Consider the following 19,592-nt stretch of genomic DNA (forward strand, 5'->3'; position numbering starts at 1 on the left):
TCTCTTCTCTGTGTTTTTCTCTTTTTCTCCTCTAGGAGTCCTTGAAGAGGTCAGAGTCTCAAGGTCTCGTCCCCTTTTCTTGCATCTTCATTTTGCCTCACCCAGCAAGGCCTTTCTTGTCTGTTGTCATGTCTGAAGACTTTTCAAGCCTTGCTAGATGGATATTTTATACTCTCCTCTGTTTGAGGCCAGACGCCCTTAGGGAGAGAGACTGGGGCTATTGCTGTGCAATTGATGAGGAAAACACAGTTGCGTGTCCTTTGGCAAATCACATGCAATGTGAATTTACTAATAACATCAGGAAGATTTCAGGAACAATGAAGGATGGCTCACACCACTGAGGGCTTGCACAATCAATATAGAAGAACAGAAAACCCAAATGTCACTGAAGTACTGGGAAGATGCTCTTGTGACAGTGAATATCTGTGAGTGCCTCAGTAGGAGAGGGTACCCCTACCATGATTTCTTTAACAATTAAGTCTAGATAAAAGAAAACAAGTTTTGTGACCACATTAGAGATTTCCTAATCTCTGTTGGCTTCTGCAGTTGTTTGAGATAAGGTGTGACTGCAATGAATAATTAATACAAAAAAAAAAATCTTAGTTTCATAACACAGGGCAATCTAACAAATGATTGACTAGTAAACATTGACTGACTCAGCCATGTGACCTAAAACCTGCTCTTGAGCTAACACAGACCTTCGGGATATAAACTCAGATTCTGACAGCCAGAGTCACTCCCTCCTGAGCCACAGACAAAAATGGAGCTCCTGGGAGGAGTCACTGTTGTCCTCCTGGTTTGCATTGCTTGCCTGCTCTCCTTTGCAGCATGGAAAGGAAGGTCTGGGAAGGGGAAGATGCCTCCAGGACCAGCTCCCCTGCCCATTCTAGGTAACCTGCTCCAGGTGAAACCAAGTAACTTGGCCAAAACCCTCCAGAAGGTAAGGCCACTTCTTCTTCTCTCTTTCTGCTGTGGGTGAGCAATGTCTGGGACCTGTGCATGGGGTCGACCTGTGGCTATGGCTTGCAATTCCAGAGGAGCTGAAAAGTCATGGGGATTGCAGCTGCTTCCCCTCATTGCTGTTGCCATGTTGTTCAGGGCCTGATAAGTGTGACCCATCTGCACAGCCATAATTATCATGAGGGAACCAAATCTTGATGTTAGCAGTGTGTGAGGCTAACTCGTGCTGTGGGAGGCAGTAGCAAGGAGACTTTCCTCACTATTTACTCCATGGCCATGTTCTCTCTTGCATTTTTACAGCTCAGTGAAGAGTATGGACCTGTGTTCACAGTGCACCTGGGCTCTGACCCAGTGGTGGTGCTGCACGGATATGATGCGGTGAAAGAAGCCTTGATCAATCGTGCGGACGAGTTTGCTGCCAGGGGACACATGCCAATTGGAGACAGGGCTAACAATGGATTAGGTGTGTTTGCTGACTGAGCTCCTTCTGAAGGAGAAGGGAAGGGCTGAGGTTGTGTTCAGCAGATTAGCGCTGGAGTGTACCTTGCATGAGGGAAAACTGCCAGGGCTGGGTGCAACCCACCTGGAGAGGGGAAGCCAGAGAAGGCTGCTGCCACTAGGAGGGTGGGAGGTGGCAGAGAAGGGGAGCCAGATTGCTCTCAAAGATGGGCAGGGAAATGGCAAGGGGCAGGAGCCAGCAGCTGCAGCAAGGGAAATTGTGTGTGGGTGAGCGATGAATGATTCACAAGGATGTTGGGCACGTAGTGGAGAAGGCCAAAAGCAGGCAGTTGCACTACAGAACCTGCAAACCACAGTACGCTGTGATGCTGCCATGTCAGTGCTCTCCAGGGACAGGATTCACTGTCACCATGAGCCACTGCTCATCTCACGCCCAGCATGCCCAAGACAGGTCTTTCCTCTTCCTTCTTCCTCTGCAGGGATTATTTTTAGCAACAATGAGCCATGGTTACAAGTCCGGCGGTTTTCTCTCACCACTCTGCGGAACTTTGGAATGGGGAAGAGGAGCATTGAAGAGAGGATACAGGAGGAATCTGACTACTTGCTGGAAGAGATCAACAAAACAAAGGGTACAGTCCATTTTTTATATATCTCATGTGTGAACAATATAGGCCCTATTAAGGGAGCTCACAGCTTTAGCAAAGAATGTAGTTCCTATGGATTTGGTCCATGCACCAGCTACTCCTCATTACAAAGCCATAGTAATTTTGTGATCATGTCCTGTTCTGTCTGGAGGACCCTTCTGTGTCACTCCGAGACTGATCTGATATTTCCACTAACAACCAGAGTTCAGATTACCCACAGTAGCCACAAGTAGACATACAACTTTTCATGGCGGTTTTGTTTATAGTCTGTAACTTTTCTGAAATCACAGGAACACCTTTTGACCCAACCTTCATGCTGAGCTGTTCTGTCTCCAATGTCATATGCTCCATTGTCTTTGGGAAACGATATGATTATAAAGACAAGAAGTTCCTGGCTCTGATGAGCAACATGAACAACATCTTTGAGATGATGAACTCCCGCTGGGGACAGGTACATTCAGTAGGCATTTCACAGTGGCAACATTCTCCCAGGGGAGCAGGAGGCCTCCTTCCCAACAAAGTTCCATTTCAGTCTCCCAAGTAGGACCCCATCAATGCTCTGCTGCACTGAAGGCATTTCATTCAAGAGCAAGAAACTTCCTCACAAAACATGGAATTGGCTTTGCCAGCTATGTACAGCTTCCCAATAGCCCTGGACACCTTCCTTCTCCACTTCTAAGGTTCCTACCACTACTAAGCAATCTTGTGAGACTGCTCAGCCCCATAGTCCTTCTGCTTGGCTCAGCTGACAGGCTTGTGGCTTTCCTGGGCATTTGGTTAATATCACAGGATCAGGCATATGTCATACTAGAGACCTTCCTGTTTCTTTCCTTCCAGCTCTACCAGATGTTCTCAAATATCATGGACTACCTGCCTGGCCCTCACAACAATATATTTGCTGAATTTGATGCTCTAAAAGCCTTTGTAGCAGAGGAGGTGAAGTTGCACCAAGCCTCCCTAGATCCCAACTCCCCTCAGGATTTCATCGACTGCTTCCTCAGCAAAATGCAGGAGGTAAGGAGACAGATGGCCCCAGCTTGTCCCCAAACACACCTGTGCTGAGTCCTTCCCTCTCATAAGTAACACAGACATGGGGATGACCCCTTCCCAGTCAGCTGTGAAATGGGAAAACAGCAACAATACCCCAGATACCGCCTGTGTTAGAGCTCATAGCTCTGGGTCTGCATGCTCTGCACCAGCCCCCACTACATGCAGGTGTTTGGAGAGAGAGAGCTTCCTCTGCTTTCACCAAAACACAGGGACTTTTTCAGTCTGGTCTTGCAGTTCTTTCACTGGAAAGCCTTGGACACAGCAAACAAGCTGTAGTGTGTAATTCGGTGCACAGCTTAAAAGAAGGTCGGTATTGAGTTTACTGTTCAAGGCTGCATTGCAATGCCCCAGACATGGCTGCTGCCCCTTAGCAGAGAAATGCCACATCTCTAGGAGAAAAGGAAGGTTGGGGATGACATGTGAAAGGGCCACTTCTCTCAGCTCAGACAGAGGAAAAACAAAGCCTTTTCCTTAGGAGAAGGATCATCCCAATTCCAGTTTCCATATGAAGAACCTGATAACAAGCGCTTTTGACTTGTTCATTGCTGGAACTGAGACAACAAGCACCACTCTACGATATGGGCTTCTGCTTCTTCTCAAATATCCAAAGATACAAGGTACCAGTTTCTCACCTCTTCCTCTCTAGCTGTTCCCCTGAGCTGGGCACATGACTAACCCCACATCCTCCTGCAAGATTTTCCCCTCATCTCTCTCCCTCTCTCTCCCTCTCTTTCTTTCTTTCTCTGGGACCCGACTGTGTCCACATTATTATTTAGCCAAATCCATAGGAGAACTTTCTTTGCATGGGCAGCAATGGAGCTGTGTTCCAGTCAACATCAAAACCAACTTAATGCTCCTGCCCTCTGAGATTTGTTAATAGCGTACAGCAACCTATTTAGAGGGGTTTGGTTTGATTTACCCATTTGATGGTTTGTGCCTCTCATGACAGAGAAAATTCAAGAAGAGATTGACCAGGTCGTGGGACGATCAAGAAAACCCTGTGTGGCTGACCGGACCCAGATGCCCTACACAGATGCCGTGGTCCATGAAATCCAGCGCTTCATCTCTCTTGTCCCCCTGGCTCTCCCTCACACTGTGACCAAAGACACCAGCTTCAGAGGTTATGTCATTCCTAAGGTGAGCTCCCTCAAGTTCAGCAGTTCTTAGGCTGCCAGGTACAAGCCAGTACTTAAAACTGCTGTGGCCTGAGCTTGTTTTCACTCAGTCCTTTGTGAGGGCTTTATCCTCAGGCAGCTGTAGCTGACTTGCACTCCCTTCTTGATGCTCCATGGGCCAAGATTAAACAGTAGCTCTGCCCAACACTTTTGTTGCCTTGCTCTGCAGCTTTACATATTTGCAGAAGCACAGTGGGCTCACCAACACCCAGGGCAGTGATTCTGCACACAAAAAGGCAGCAAAGCTGAGGAGCAGCTCACCACCATCCAGGATAGCCTATGCACATGCTCGGGAGCAAACTCAGTTGCTGGTTACTGAGCACAGAAAGACTCTGAGGCACAAAATGCTGTAGGTGATGTTTGCATTGAACGGAACAAGCCAAAGCTGTTGGCTCAGTTCTAGCACACTTCCTGAGACAGTCTCTGCTGGCCACTGCCAGAGGCAGGCTGGTGGGCTGGAGCAGCCCATGGCTTGGCCTGGCCTGCTGCAGCAGCGCTCGCTGCTCTTCTGGGTGACTGTGGTCAGCTGGGAAACAGCAGTACATGGGCTGCTGGTGGTGTGATTTCCAGCTCTCTGTGTAAAATTATGAGGCAGGACCCAGAGAACTGCTCAGCTACCAGCAGAGAACTCTTGTGTCATTGCTGCTGAATACTCCAGCCCCTGTTAATGGCTGGCCAGGAAGTGGGCGAAGATTGTGGCAGGAGAAATTTGTGGGGACAGGGGAATTCCACAGGAGATTCTTTTCCACACCCTTGTAAGCTCTTGATATTTTGGATTTGCAGAAAAGAAGGGACATGGTGCATCTACAAAGTCATTATTGTGAAACACCAAGAGAAGAATTAGGTGGGGTGTCCTCTGATGGCCAGAGCAAGGTCAGAATGCTCTGGAGACAACAGGGAGAATTCAGGAAGAGCAGCCAACAACCGCCGTGACATTCAGGAGGGTCTCCCTAAAGCTGCCTCCTCTAAAGAAGGGTCCCCAAAGGGAGACCAAAGGCACTGGTAGGGTTATACAGGGAAGCACAGTCCCAACTGGGCAGGCAGTCAGATTGCGTGACCTCATTTGCCTGCCTTTCATGTTCTGCTCTTCTTGTCTTACTCCAGGGCACCACGATTTTCCCTGTCCTCACTTCTGTCCTCCATGACAGTAAAGAGTTTCCAAACCCACATGAGTTCAATCCTGAACATTTCTTGAATAAGAACGGCAGCTTTAAGAAGAGCGAATTCTTCATGCCCTTCTCAGCAGGTAAAGCACACGTTTGCTCTTTTCCTCTCTCTGTGAGCCACCCCCTCTGCTGACCACCCTGCCTTTCCCTGCAACACACAACTGCCTCTTCCCAACACAGTCCCACTGGTGTTACCTTGGGGCTCACTGCTCTCTGGGTAACTCCTCCCTGCTGCTCCCATCTCCCTTGGCATCCCCCATCTTCATTAGGCTGACGGCTTCTCAAATCTCCTGCTAGGAGTTGTCAATGTAATGACGTGAATGGGCTCCACTGGCACTAAAATACTTGTCACCTTCCTACACAGCCACGAAAGTCATCCTGAACAAATCTTTTGGTGATAGCTCCACTTTTCCCCCAGCACCTTTTAAGTACCTCTTAGGCTACGTGCAACCATTCACCTAGCAGCGGGCCCAACCTTCCACTTTCTCACCTGTGCTTTATGTCACCCTGCTCTCCCTCATCTTGACTCCTGTGATGTTCCCTCCACAGTTAAGTCTTCTCCTGCTCCTGTTCTTCCTTCACACATCCACCCAAACTGTCAGGGGTCTTTTGCCAACAAATTCTTCTCTTGAAAATGTCCTTGGTAACTTTGACAGTTGTCTCACTGCTATGGCTGTGTGTAGGAAACAAAGCTGTGCAACACAGCTGCTTAGCACAAACGCTGGTCTACTCACCCACTGAGTTCTATTTGCTGCTTTCACTTTCAGGAAAACGAATATGCCCAGGAGAGGGCCTGGCACGAATGGAGATATTCTTACTTATAGCCACCATCTTGCAGAATTTTACTCTGAAGTCTGTTGTCAACCCCCAGGAGCTCAACATAACCCCGACTCTGAGTGGGACAGGCAATGTACCTCCTGCCTACCAGCTCTGTGCTTGCCCTCGCTGAAAAGCACTGAACCACTCTCCAGTGTCCTGAAAGGGGCTATTCCTTTACATGTTCTCTACTAAAATCAACAGCAGGAGCATTGGCTCACCTTTCCCAGACCTTCAGGAAGGCAGTCCAAACAGAGGCACAAAGCAGAGACCTCTGAAGCCTGCCAGAACTCCACCACACCACAGGAGGCCCTGGGTGGCATTGCAGCCTCTTGCTCTGATGCTCTGTCACAGGATCATTGAGTGCAGTGGCTGCATCAAACAGCCACTGTTGGTTTTCTCACCAACACAGCTCCCGTGGCTGCTCCCGCAGCACGTGTCCCACCAAGACCTGGCTTTGCAGATGGATAGTGCTGCATGTGTGTACATTCATGATCCAATAAACCAAAATCTGTTTATGATGACTTGAGCTGTTACTTAATTTGGGTTGGGGCAGTGCCCACATCCACTGCTGCACTGCAGAGCAGTGGCCAGTAGCCTGTGGGAAGGGCTGTCCCTCCTGGGCAAGGAGCCTGCCTTTGTCCCCAGGGTGCTCACTGCTGCTGCCTGCAAGGAGCTCCAGAGCAGTCACGGCACACCACCAGTTGGGAAGGCTCATGGTGCTGGAGGGGGTGTCCTGCAGCCTGTCAGCCAAATGAAAAGAATGCATTTGTGCTTTTTGCAGCCTGTTGCAAGGCGATCACTTACCTGAGCATTGGAGACTGCAACCAACTCTCCAGCACCTCCTTTCTGCCATCAGTATCACTGCAGGGATTTAGATGCTCTTTATTAAAATGAATGAATTTAGGAAAAGGGGAGTGTCTCTTATTTCTGCCCCCAGCTACAATTTGGCACTCTTCTTTCAGTAATGGGTCAGATGGCTTTCATAAAAATATTTCACCACAGATTACTTTCTCCTGGGCTTCTTTGTTCCTGTAGCCTGTGGATGTGTTTGGAGGTTTAGTTTGTTGTGTTTGTCTTGATCTTCATTTACATAGATCCTTCTTGTCCCCTGCATCATGGTCATATGAAAGTGGCAAAATATGAGTTCTGTGATTGGTTGTCACAAGGCACTCAGAGTCCATATGAGTACTGCAGAGAAAACAGTGTGCAAGAATTCACACCTCCATTTGGAAGTGTTTAACATTACTTTGATGGAAATATCACATTTGCTCACAGCTCAGCTTCATCCCCCTTTGTCCCTCCATTTTTTCCCATGAAGACTGCAGCTCTAGTGCTTGTGTACTCTGAAACAATGGCAAACCATTGCTGACTGCTCATCTGGGATTGCATCAAATGGAGAAGTGTGCAAGCAGAAACAGCAGCCGTGTATGAGACCCAGACACAATGGGGAGGAGATTACCTTGAGGTTTCCATCAGTCTAAGGCTGCCCTTAAAGCCAGTCCTGCAACCCAGCAGCATGTGTGCATTGCTCAGAACAAGCTAAAAATGGTTACATCTCAAGGTTTTGGAGGGGATGATTGCTTTTCATGTCCTTCCTGCCCACTGGCATGCTGATTCATCTGAGGCAATGAACAAAACCGTGACAAGCAACATCTTTCAACAATTCACAAACAACTGCATGAGAAGCACAGGGCAGTGAGAAAATGTTCTCTTACTAAAGAGCTCCAGAGCACAGGACATGCTCAGGGGATAAATAACCACACAGGTGATAACATTTGGGATAACATTCAACATATCCTAAGCTGGATGCAATAATGCTGTGCCACTTGGAACAATGACAGCATCCTCTTGACACCTGCCCATGAGAATGACCTTGCAGAGGTCCGCTTCGTAATCAAGGGCACCAACCTCCTCTTTGCTCCAACTGCCCTAAGACCCAACAATACCTCCAGAACAGAAAGGCTGAGGGCAGATGCTAAAATCCAAGCAGGTATTTGAAACCATCTCTTGCACTGTAAGGAAAGGCAGAGCTCATGAAGGAGTGAGTTTGATTGCTCTGGTTGGGGCAGAGAACGGGAGGGTTAAACACCCCCACAGGGCTTTACAACCAATAGATAGGTGGCCCAGTGCCTCACCTCTCCTGCTTTCTGACCTCCCCCTGCCGCTCCCATCCAAAGACCCAACTCCCACTCACCATTTCATGCTTCTCCATGGAAAATCCCTGCATGCAGTAACAGCAGACTGCCCAATGTCAGGGTTAGTGCTCCGTTCAGGATAAGCTTCTCTTCCTGCTAACACATGCGGGACCTGCAAAGTGGAAGAGATGATGGCATTTCTGTTGGGCTGACTCAGACAAACTGGCTGGGTCCCAGAATATCCAGGCCCTGGCACACACCTGGGAAGCTGGGCTTCAGGGCACTGGAGCCTCCATATCTTCTCTACCACCAGCATTGGCAAATAAGGCAGCTTTTGGCTCTAAGGCTGCTTAAAACGAGGCACAGAGGGGAATCCTGCTTTTGCTTTCTAAGGCTACCACCTCATCTGTCAGAGCATTTGCTGGAAATGCCAGGACAAAGTGGAAGATTTCTACTGGCTTGATGCTGAGACCAATGAGCCTGCCTGGTCTGAGGCATCATTCTTTCTCTGAAGTAAGTTGCGCCACTGGGTCACACTGTGCCATGGTACTGGGCTGCAGGAGGCTACCTGGGGATGCTTATTACTTCATGTCCTCTACTGCTTTGCCTTTGGGAACATCTGGGAGGAAATTCAGATACCATGAAGGTTTGGGTAGCTGAGATACACACCACAGAACAGTTCTGGGTAGTGGGACATTAATCAGTTAGGTGTGTGTTGGGGAAAGAACTCAGACATGGTCCTTAGCAATCAGGGTAGACATCAAGCAGTGGACAAAAAGAGGAAGAAAAGCATTTTAGGTGGTGCCTTAGCAGCATTTTGCTGCCACGGATTGTGGACTAAAACTTTGCAGTAAGGAACATCTGCCTCATCCTGCTGTCCTTCACACAGGAGTTTCAAGTCTCTGGGTCTTTGGCACCTGCTGCTGAAGGCCATAGGCTGTAGTGCAGCAAATAAGCTGATTCTTTAAAAAATGCTTTCAGACTAATTCCCCGACCCCTGATATTCATCACTGCAGATGTGCATCTCAGCCCTCTTAAATGTGAGCAGCACATGGAACAATGCAGCCCTTTGGCTGGCCATCTTGTTTCTCTGCCCCACTTTCTAAATGCTCCCTTGATTGCAGTAGCAAATCCAAGCCTAAAGGCCCACAGGAAAACTCCTCCTGCGTATTAGCAGTAGACCCAAACAACAAGTTGGCAGAACAAGGGATGTAATAAGAAATTTCCTCTCCATGAGGAAGTGGAAAATGCAAGCATGTAACAGAATGTACAACTGAATCCACAGTCTTTAATGAATGCAGAGATTTGTTCTGGACACAGGTACATTTGTGATTGTTCCCACACCCTTTTCTTCTCCTCCTCTAAAAATTATTTTAGTTAGTGAAATGTAAAACCACACAAAGACCAGAATACATATTCACACGTCAAAGGGTTTGACTTTTTTTTTGTTAAGAAAATTTCACTCATTTAGAATTATTGACTGTAAAGTCCAGTCAGTACAGCAGAAATATTCTACATAGATCATTGGTTGGAATGCACAGTACAATATTTGTGAACACACCGTCACAAAAGACACCTGGATGAACACTAAGAAGTGTCATAAATCTGTCAAACCACATTGCAAGCATCTGCATCAAACCAGTCTGGGTTGTATGGCAAATTACCAGAAGATGGAAAAAAGATGTTAACGTACATGGGAACCTGCTACAGTCACTTTTCTCTAGAGTCACTGCTGCCACTGAAAGGTCAGGAAACTTGAACTGCTGCTCGTCACCTGAAACTTTGCTTCTGTTTCACAGGGATTTATGTCACACTTTTATTTCCAGACCTGAGTTACTGTAATTTTGCTTGAACTGGAGCAAAGAAGAGAAGGACAAACACACACCCCATCTAGCAGAGCTCATTTCCCCAGACCTGCATGGTCAAACAGCTTGAGATCAGAGGTCTTGCCTGTAAAAAGGCCACAAAATTTGAAAAAATAAACAAAGCAAATCTAAAATAAAGCAAACGAAAAACCCAAAACCAAAATAGAGATAACAATTTTATACAGCTTGCAATAAAGCTATAGTCAATGGTACAGTATTGTTCACATTACACTTATTAAGGCTTTGACTACTGGTATTCTACATGCACATTTTATATACATATAATCCTCTGTGTGTATGCATAAATTACTTTACTTTTCTTGATCTAAGCAAGAAAATATTTTCATGCATTTGCTTCTCCTAGTATTCACAATACTTGGCCCATATTCTATTCAAGGATTTCTGGAGAGGGCTGGGTCTATTTATTATCCATCTGAAAATACCCTTATCTCCAGGAATGTTGTTTGTGCCAGACAGTGGCACTGGCTCCACACTTCTCCACAGTCATACACAAGAGAGGAGGTGCCACTCCAAAGCCTGACAGCACAATGGTTATGTAAACATAGCAATCCTTGGATTATAAATACTTTATTAAAGCTAACATACCTCAGCTTTTAGCTCATAATTGCCCACGAGTGCCTTACTGAAACATTCAGAATGAAGTATTTTTTTCCTCCCATGTCAACTGCTCAGTTACAGTGGTTCCCCTAAAACACAATTTTCCTTTTCTTTTTTCTGAAAGAAGCACCAAGCTAACCTGTTAATTCTTCAAGCCTGTGGCTGGGTAGCTCTCATGGGCAAACAAGAACATGTCTGAGCCTTATAGCTCTAAGTGCTCTAAGTCAAAGTCACCATCTCACTTGCACCCTTGCCGTGAAGTTAAGAGACTGGGCCATGCACCAGTGACAAATAGGAAGGACGCAGAAACCAGAAGAAATCTTCCACTCCTAGCCCCATGCCTGCAGCTTGCAAGTTTGACAGGTTCCCAGAGATCACCAAAGCTGACCTGTAGCATGGCCTGTGTCCCTCAGGGACCCTGACTTCCCCTGCCCCAGCGTTTTCTTCAGCGAGATGTTCTGGCCAGCTGAAGTTGCAGAGCACTCCTAGGCTGTGGCAGGGAGCCCTGGGGAGAGCAGCTCTGCTGTGAAAAGGAAGGGCTCACAGGGAAGTGGTAGTATGGAAAGGAAGCAGTGTAAAGAAGGCTGAGAAAGCAGGCATGGGTGGAGTGAGAAGGAGAGATTCCGTATTTAAGACAGGGCCTGGACTGCTGCCACAGCCCTCTGAGCTGCCTTGCACGGTGGTGTAACTGGAGCAGGCTGTCAACACTCCCATAACTGAGCTTTGCCACCATCACACAGCTTTGCCTTGCATCTCACCACAACATTTCCATGTCAGCCACCACCCTTGCCTTGGGCACTGCATTGAAGTATTTCCATTCAACATATACCATGACAATTACTACAAACCAAATACTGGGTTCTCCTCATTCCCTGGAATCCAAGTAGCTAGAAGAGACTGTCCCTGTCCCCTGCCTTGCTCGCCACTCAACAATAAGCGAGACAATAATAGAGAGGACAGAAAGAGTGATGCAGGCACAGCCATCTGGTTGTTCTCTTATTGCACAGAGTAGTTGGGGCAGGTAGGGGAGAGCGGGTGGCTCACAAAGTCCTTTGAAAAAATCCTACTAGATGTCTGTCCAAAACACTTGCTCCAGAAAATACGTTCAGACAGCTCATGTAGATGCTTGGGAAATGTCACCTAGAAACAAGATATGCAAGAGACGAAGGCTATTCTCAATTCAAGTTCAGTCTTCATTCAGCCCCATGGCAAGTTGTGCAAAATACAATGTTTATGCCCTGGCAGGTATGATTAAAAGACAATTTTTTGGTCCTGGGCAGGTTAACAAGAAAGGCTCATGCTAATAATTGCAGAGGCAAACCTTTGAGACTGGATTTAGTTTTAGTTACAGAAAATAATGTACACTGCTTTTGGCCAAGTGCACAGAAGCTTTAAAAAAAGAGACAAAGATCACAGTTAAATGTCTCAATCTTCAGATGGGGAATATCTGTGAGGAGCAGTCAAACTATTTTCTCATGTGCAATGCATCCTGAAATTTGGTACTTATGTATCGGGCATGAAATCCTTTCTTGTTGATGCTGTCATCTGTATGGAATCGAATCATAATGGAATCCCCTGCAGAGTAGATTTCTTCCAGAGGCTGCAGGAAAGGAAAGAAGACAGTACACAGTGGTCAAATATGTAGACTAAATAACTGTCTGCACCATGATACTAGAGTTTAGGCCCAGAGTGAATGGCCAGTAAACAAGAAGACTTGAATGCTCAGTACCTCCTGCCCTGATCTGCCTTCCTAAGCACATTCCTTTGCTCTTTATGTTTGAAGACTGATGTCAGTCCACTCTACAAGTCCAGTCTTTCCAGCTGCTTTTTTCACAGGCCCCCCATAATATTCTCGTTCCAGTCTTCAGGTTTACTCTAATTTGTCATTGTCTTTTCAGGAGAAAACTGGAACCTGTTTGGCAGCTGAGGCTCTCCCGGGGTTAAAATAACTCAGGTACTTATCTTACATGACAATTCTGGTTATGTCCCACACTATTGTGACCTGCTGCAATCTCGTTGTGCTTCCCTTTCCCAGCCATTCTTCATTCATCAGTGGGCAGGTAGGTAGATTACTACCCAGCTGCCCTGAGCTTCTTCACACCAAGCTGCTCTGCCTTTGCTTGTCTTGGTTTCCAGACCATTTTCCCAGTTTGTGAGAACTTCTTCCACACATGTGGTCCCTGACTGTCTCTCTTTAAATTCAATAAGAAACATCTCCATTTCATTGCTGAAGGCCTAGAGAAATCAAACACAGACCCTCTGATTCCAAAAACCACACACCAGCACTCATGTTAGAATCACTCCTGGTCATGGGGATGCAGGTGACAAACAGTTTAGGAGACAGCATGCCATCCTAAAGGCAGCAAGCATCACACAGCTCTAAGTCCCTCCACTGTTCACCCTTGCCATAGCACGGCCACAACATAACTTGGCTTGAGCCAGAAAACAACACAGGATGAAACTGGCCTTTGGAAGCCATTTCCCACATTTACACAACACTGATGGCAGGGCTGGGGCACAGCAGCGTGGCAGTCTCCTGCTGCTGTACATGGCCCTGGGCTAAAAAGGACAGTCAGTCAGCAAGAATTTTTCAGCCAACACTGTGTAACAGATAAAATAGCTGTGATCTCCTGAGGAAGGGAAAGAAGCAAAACCCATCCACAAAGCATTCTCAGTACCAGTTTGTGACAACTGCCCCTCTCCAAAAATGGTATGAGGGTACTCTTCCTTGCCACCCTCAGCAACCCCTCTGAAATCACTGCTATCATGGCTTACCCCTGAGCCACAGAAGCGTCCCAGACGGGGTGCAGTGCTGTCGTAACCATCGTAAATCTCCATGTAGTCGTACCCACAGTCAGCCTCCTCCTCTATCTCGAATATCTGGAATATTAGCTCCACCCCATAACCATCTTCAGCTACAATCACCCATTCACAGTTCGCTTGACCTGGGTAGTTGTTGTCCCCATACTGAGCATGGGAATACAGATCCTTAGCTTGTACTTCAGCCTTTAAGAGCCCACCACACTCTGAAGGGAGAAAAGGACACAAAACAGTCTCTCAAAGTTCTTCGTCACAACAAAGACTCATCTCACTTTTGGGTCAGTCATGAGCAGAGAAGACCTCCAGCTTGAAGTGCAATAGGAAAGGTAATTAAACACTGCACCAAACTACCAGTGAATTCTACAGTCACCCATGAATCCAAAAACCCACAGAGCTTAGAGGAACTTGGTTTTTTTAGTACAGAACACACATGGAAAGAGGTGATCAGTTTAGACTGCAGGATGGCGTTCTTGACAAATACTCTGGGAAATTTTATTGTATTAGAAAAGCCATCACTTTGTATTTGTCCTGTAGATGAAATTCTGACCCCAAGTATTTTGTCAGCAGGAAGAGGAAGCATATCAGAAAACTGGTGACCAAAACAATCCTTTTCTGCCCACACAATGCACAAAAGTAGCCCTGTGTTTGTGTAGCACATGTGTGCTTTAGCAGAGTTTTCCTGCAGCCAATGAGGAAGACACTTCTTCACCAGTGTCATGTGCATGGCCACTTCGAGCATGTTTCATCTATTTACAGTGGCAGGGATTTCAAAGAAATGAATGTTGGCACAACACGCCCACCTCTGGGCTGGACAGATAGGAGGATCAAGCTGTGTCTGTCCACAGCACAGCTCTGCTTCTACCACAATCAATCTAATGTGGGCCTGTTCTGAGGGTGGGCCAATACATGGGCTAAATTTCATCACCTCCTTTTCCAAAGGTTGATGTGGAACAAAAGGGATTGTTGCTCAACCAAATACCTCAAATTTAACAGAAGAGCCTGAACAGGAATGTCCAATACCAAGAGAATTTGGAGCTGTTATGGGAGCTGGTATTTATGGTATGACACTGGCAGCAGTCCGGGAACTGAATGTACACCACTTAAAATTTAGGCTAAGCCTATTTGGGAGAAAGGTGTGTCTGTTTTTACCTAGTAAAAAATGTAGTGAGACTTGATGACATCTTTTGGCACTGGGGTATTGGCAGGCAACCAGCTTACCTGTGCTGTGCTTTGCCTGGAAACCTCTCCTTTGCACAGAAGCATCAGAGTAAAACCTGAGGAACATCTTGTTGGTAGAAGCCACTACAGGGTCTGGTTTCTTGCTGCCACAGAAGCGGCCAAGGATAGGTGACTTGCTGTTGGGCCCATCATACATTTCTAAGTGGTCATAGGCACATTCTTGGTGCTGCTCAATCTCAAATTCATTGAAGGTCTAGAGCAAGAATATGGAGAATTAAGACAGTTGTAAATCTGACTATGCCATTTAGCACACGCTGAAATGCCAAGTGAGAAACAGATCAAATGGTACATCTGTTCCACTCTCCCCACACACTAAAGCAGAATAATGTACTTTCAGACAAGAGTGATCTCAAGGTGGCAAAGAACTCTATCAGTGTGCAGTGTTGCCTCAGCCTTGCTGCCTCACATGGGTGCATGAAACAGTTATCAACTGCAAGCCTTATAACACTTATTTTTCTGGCTGGAAATTCTGCCCAGCACACCAGAAGGGCAGTTCTGTAATATCACCTCCACTGAGCACAGGGATTATTTCCCCCACTACATGGGCCATCTGCACAGCTTTGGGCATGTCCTGCCATTTGCATTAGGCCATGTTGTAAAATGGGCCTGACCCCTCTCCCTCAGAGGGGCTGGCTCAGCCACCACCTTATGTAGAAACAGCCCCAAGAGAGTGGCTCACAAGGAGGGGTAGGGGTGGGAGGGCATTTATGCCATCTGTTTACAGAGGGAAATACTCTACAGCTGTCATCTGCTGGCGTCTCCTCCAAGCTGCCTCTCCTCTGCCTTGTGTCCCTCTGAGACCTTCTGCCCTTTTGCAAACCAGGGCAGCCTCCCAGAAAACTCTCCTCCAAGAGCCCCAAACAGGACCTGAGGGCATCAGCCTCCCACTCACACAGTGGTGGTGGGAAGTCACTTCAGCTCCTCAGAACCCAGCCTGCTTCTTGCCTCACACGCCCGCTCTCTGGCTACTCACTACTTTCACTCGGTGGCCAGGTGTTGCAGAGATGTCCCAGGTGCACTCTTTCCGGCTGGGATACTTGTCAGGCCAGTTGGGACTGCTCATCATTCCCTCTGCACCACTCAGCTTGTGCTCACAACCAGCTTGGGAGAGAGAAATTGCATTGGGGCAAGTCTCACATGGCAACCCTGTAGCATCCTACATGGTTCTCTCTGCCCACTGAGACCCTCTGCAGGGCAGAGATATGGAAGGCTTCAGTCACCAAACAAGAGTTTTTAGTATTACTCCATAGTTCTGGTGGGTTTGTCCTATACTTATTTTGAGCTAACCTGGCAGGTGGTGAAATGGACCATCTCACTCTCCTGGGCCTCATTAACCTAACCTATGTCCTCACACCCTAATCTATTCTCCTGCTCCTTCACCTCACCTGCCCTGTTCCTAGGGCCATGATCTCAACCACTCCACTCTGTTGACTCTGGTGCTATCTCAGCCTTGCATTGTTTTGCCAATTTGGAGAGCTTTATCAGCTCATGGAGAGGTCAGACAAGGACCAGAGACCACATACAGGAAAGCCATGGGAGCACATAGCAGGGATAGGGGTGCAGGAAGAAAGGTAGTTTTGGCACCAGCAAGTGGTTAGCTCAGCTCATCCTTTCTCTTCTGACTCAAACACAATAATTAAATGAAGCAGCAGTGACCAGTCTAATGATGTCCCATAACTGCACCATTTGCAAGTCAAATTTCTCATCCCCACCCCGTCCATCCCCTGTGGGCATACAGAGAGCAAGATTGGGGAATGGGAATGGTCCTATTTCTAGCCAGTTTTGCAGCTAGCTGGGGCTTTTTCACTGCCCTTGCCTGGTAAGCTGTACAAACTTCCTTTCAGCACAGGGCAGGAAACGCTCTGAACCAGTGTTTGAAGAATCTTGGCATTCCCGAGGGCAGGAGTGGGGACTTTACCTTCTTTACAGTCATGGCCATTTTCATGCAGCACAAAGCCATTTCTGCACTGGCACATATAGCTCCCAAAGGTGTTGATACATTCATGCTGGCAACCACCATTGTCTTTGGAGCATTCATCCTTGTCTGGGCAGGATCAAACCAACAAATACTGAGTTAACAGTGACACAGGCTACCGGAGTCACCAGCTGAGAGCCCCATACCCAGGCTGGCAGATAGCAATGCAAACCTCCAACTCTACTGCTGGAATAGTCCAGTCAGCTTTTTAGCCCAGATCCTACTCTCTTCAACTGCCTCACATTCCATAAAATGTATCACAAATGTGTTCTATTTCATAATGTAAGTCTATTGGTTAAAGACTCCTGTCTTAAAGAAACCTAGAGCAGCCTCTCGTTCTTTAAGAACAGAGCCCAGGAAAATCATCACAGAAACTCACTAGCCAAGGTAAAAATCTACTTTATATTTTCAAGTTCTTATGTGCTCTGATGAGCCTCCATTTCTAAATAGCTCTGTCTGAGCACAAACAGCCAGGTGATGAAGAAGATCTAAGGTATGAGCTGCTCCCTGAAGCTGAAATATGTCCCAGGGGATCTTGACTCCTGTGTGTTCAGGACTATGCATTCCTCAGTCTCACTTTCTGAGCACAGGATCTGCTCATGCTTTCCAGTTCACTTTAATTTATGAGAAGTTAATCTCTACTTGGGATAATGCCCTCCCTAACGCCCTCCCTAGATCTCATTAAATTCATCTGTCTCCTCACTCCCAAATGTATTTCTAGATTAATCATACCCACCTCATCCTTCCTCCTGTACAATTTAATAAGTCAAACCCTTAGTCCTGATTCTACTCTGCACCTGTCCTAATTCAAGGCCATTTTGCCTGATCATTCTCCTCAAAAGCGTTAATACTCCTAGGCTTCTGCTGAAGAGACACAATGAAATTGAATTTCTGCTTCCAAATGACATACAGTTAACCTCCAGACTGCCTGCCAACAAGGTACATCACTGACAAAGGATTGAGAACAGGATTAAAAACTTCCACTAGTACACACTGCTTTGATGGGAATGATTACCATATAGAACACTACTGGAAATTTTCTAAATCTTCTAGTTTCAGAGGAAAAAGCTTTCCTCTTATCTTCTAGGGACAAAAATAACTTCCAGGATTAGGTTCCACATTGTTTCCTGCTGTAGAAGGACTGGAGGCATTGATGGAACTCATGCATCTTGCTGACACCACACTATGAAACTGGACCATACACTGCACTGAGAACCCAAGATGAAGGTAACACAGAACAGAGCAACCATGCTTTTAGATTTAATGAACCAGGTCAGGCTCTGACAGGATGTTGAAGAAAGTTCACCAAAACCAAGAGGTTCAGTCAGAGGAGATCGGTAGGCAAGTGAAGGAATACAGTCACATACCAGAGAAGTAGTGAACTTTAAAGCCTTTCTTGGAGACCGTGTTGTCAGATTTGAACTCCAGTCTCATGTTGTTGCCGTATGACGTGATTACTTCAGGCTTCTCTGAGCCACAAAATTTGCCATGTAGCTTGGAATCAGAAGCCAGCTCACTACGAACCTCAACATAGTCATATTTACAGACCTGGCAAGAGAGGAAAAGATTTCTCAGTTCTGTAGCCTTGGAACAGAGCATTTCAGAGGAAGGGGACAGAGAAGGAACAGAAAAAGACTTGTACTCAAATACACTCCTAACTTGCCCAAAATCTCCTCTGTCAGTTTTCTCACCCCTTCGATTCCTGCCCCGATCTTAAAGGATGGGTGTGTTTTTCGAAAGAGGAAAGGTTTATTGAATTTAGCAAAAGTAATTATTTCCACCTTATCCAAGAACCTGACAGGGCTGAATGAACTTTAACAGCTTCCTGAATTATGGAAGTGCCACTGCTCCCATTCACAGTAGGGAAACTCAGACCTGAATGCTTTGTTCAAACTTCACTGTGCATGGCAGAGAACAGACTCTTTTACTGTTATTTCCTTTACCATTGAAGAACTCTACTTCATTGTTCATTTCCAACTATTTTCCTGCAAAAGCAGCACTGGGAGGTGGGAGGCGGGACACCTATTAGGGATGGAAAATACCTACAATTATGCAACACTAGGAGAGAAAAGAAGCCCATTGTGCTGATTTTGGCTGTGCTAGATTAAATTTTCTTCACAGTGACTGGTACTGGGCTGTGTTTTGGATTTGTGCTGAGAAAAGGCTTGATAATATCAAGACATTTTGTTACTGCTGCGCAGGAGCTGCATGGAGTCAAGACCTTTTTTTGCTTCTTGTACTGCTCCACCAGTGAGGAGGTTGGGGGTGCCCAGGGAGCTGGGAGGGGACATGGCCAGGACAGCTGATCTTCACTGAACAAACGGATATTCCATACCACAGGACATCATACCCAGTACATAAAGTGGGGGTGAGTAGAGGGAAGAAGGAGGAAGGGGAGACATTTGGAGCGACATTGTCTATCTTCCCAAATAACTACTAAGTGTGATGGAGCCTGGCTCTCCTGGAGATGGCTGAACACCTGCCTGCCCATGGGAAGTAGTGAACTAATTCCTCATTCTTCTTTGCTTGCAAGAGTGGCTTTTGCTTTATCTATTAAATTGTCTTTATCTCAACCCATGAGTTTCTCTCACTTTTACCTTTCTGATTCTCTCCCCCATTCCACTGGAGAAAAGTGAGTGACCAGCTGAGTGGTGCTTAGTTGCCAGA

The 19,592-nt window shown here is 46.6% G+C and overlaps 2 protein-coding genes across 5 annotated transcripts in view; one reads left to right on the forward strand and one right to left on the reverse strand.

The window, feature by feature from the left end:
- Positions 1-722: 722 nt before the first annotated feature.
- On the forward strand, positions 723-6,794 carry LOC119702674 (cytochrome P450 2C9-like). The gene is made up of 9 exons (XM_038141119.1): positions 723-940; positions 1,261-1,423; positions 1,899-2,048; positions 2,354-2,514; positions 2,901-3,077; positions 3,589-3,730; positions 4,063-4,250; positions 5,393-5,534; positions 6,222-6,794. The coding sequence occupies exons 1-9, from the start codon at positions 761-763 to the stop codon at positions 6,401-6,403; spliced, it is 1,485 nt and encodes a 494-aa protein (XP_037997047.1). The 5' UTR covers positions 723-760; the 3' UTR covers positions 6,404-6,794.
- Positions 6,795-9,676: 2,882 nt separating this feature from the next.
- Positions 9,677-19,592, reverse strand: part of TLL2 (tolloid like 2) — an 84,874-nt gene continuing 74,958 nt past the window's right edge. For all 4 annotated transcript variants that reach the window (XM_038141111.1, XM_038141109.1, XM_038141110.1 and 1 more), the window contains 6 exons: positions 18,293-18,473; positions 16,869-16,994; positions 15,924-16,051; positions 14,930-15,143; positions 13,667-13,917; positions 9,677-12,491 (listed from right to left, as the gene is read on the reverse strand). In XM_038141111.1, the coding sequence (XP_037997039.1) occupies positions 12,357-12,491; positions 13,667-13,917; positions 14,930-15,143; positions 15,924-16,051; positions 16,869-16,994; positions 18,293-18,473 (1,035 nt within the window). In that variant the 3' untranslated portion in view covers positions 9,677-12,356. The remainder of the gene's footprint in view (positions 12,492-13,666; positions 13,918-14,929; positions 15,144-15,923; positions 16,052-16,868; positions 16,995-18,292; positions 18,474-19,592) is intronic.

The sequence above is a fragment of the Motacilla alba genome, chromosome 6, assembly GCF_015832195.1.
Source record: "Motacilla alba alba isolate MOTALB_02 chromosome 6, Motacilla_alba_V1.0_pri, whole genome shotgun sequence".
NCBI classification, from domain to species: Eukaryota; Metazoa; Chordata; class Aves; order Passeriformes; family Motacillidae; genus Motacilla; species Motacilla alba.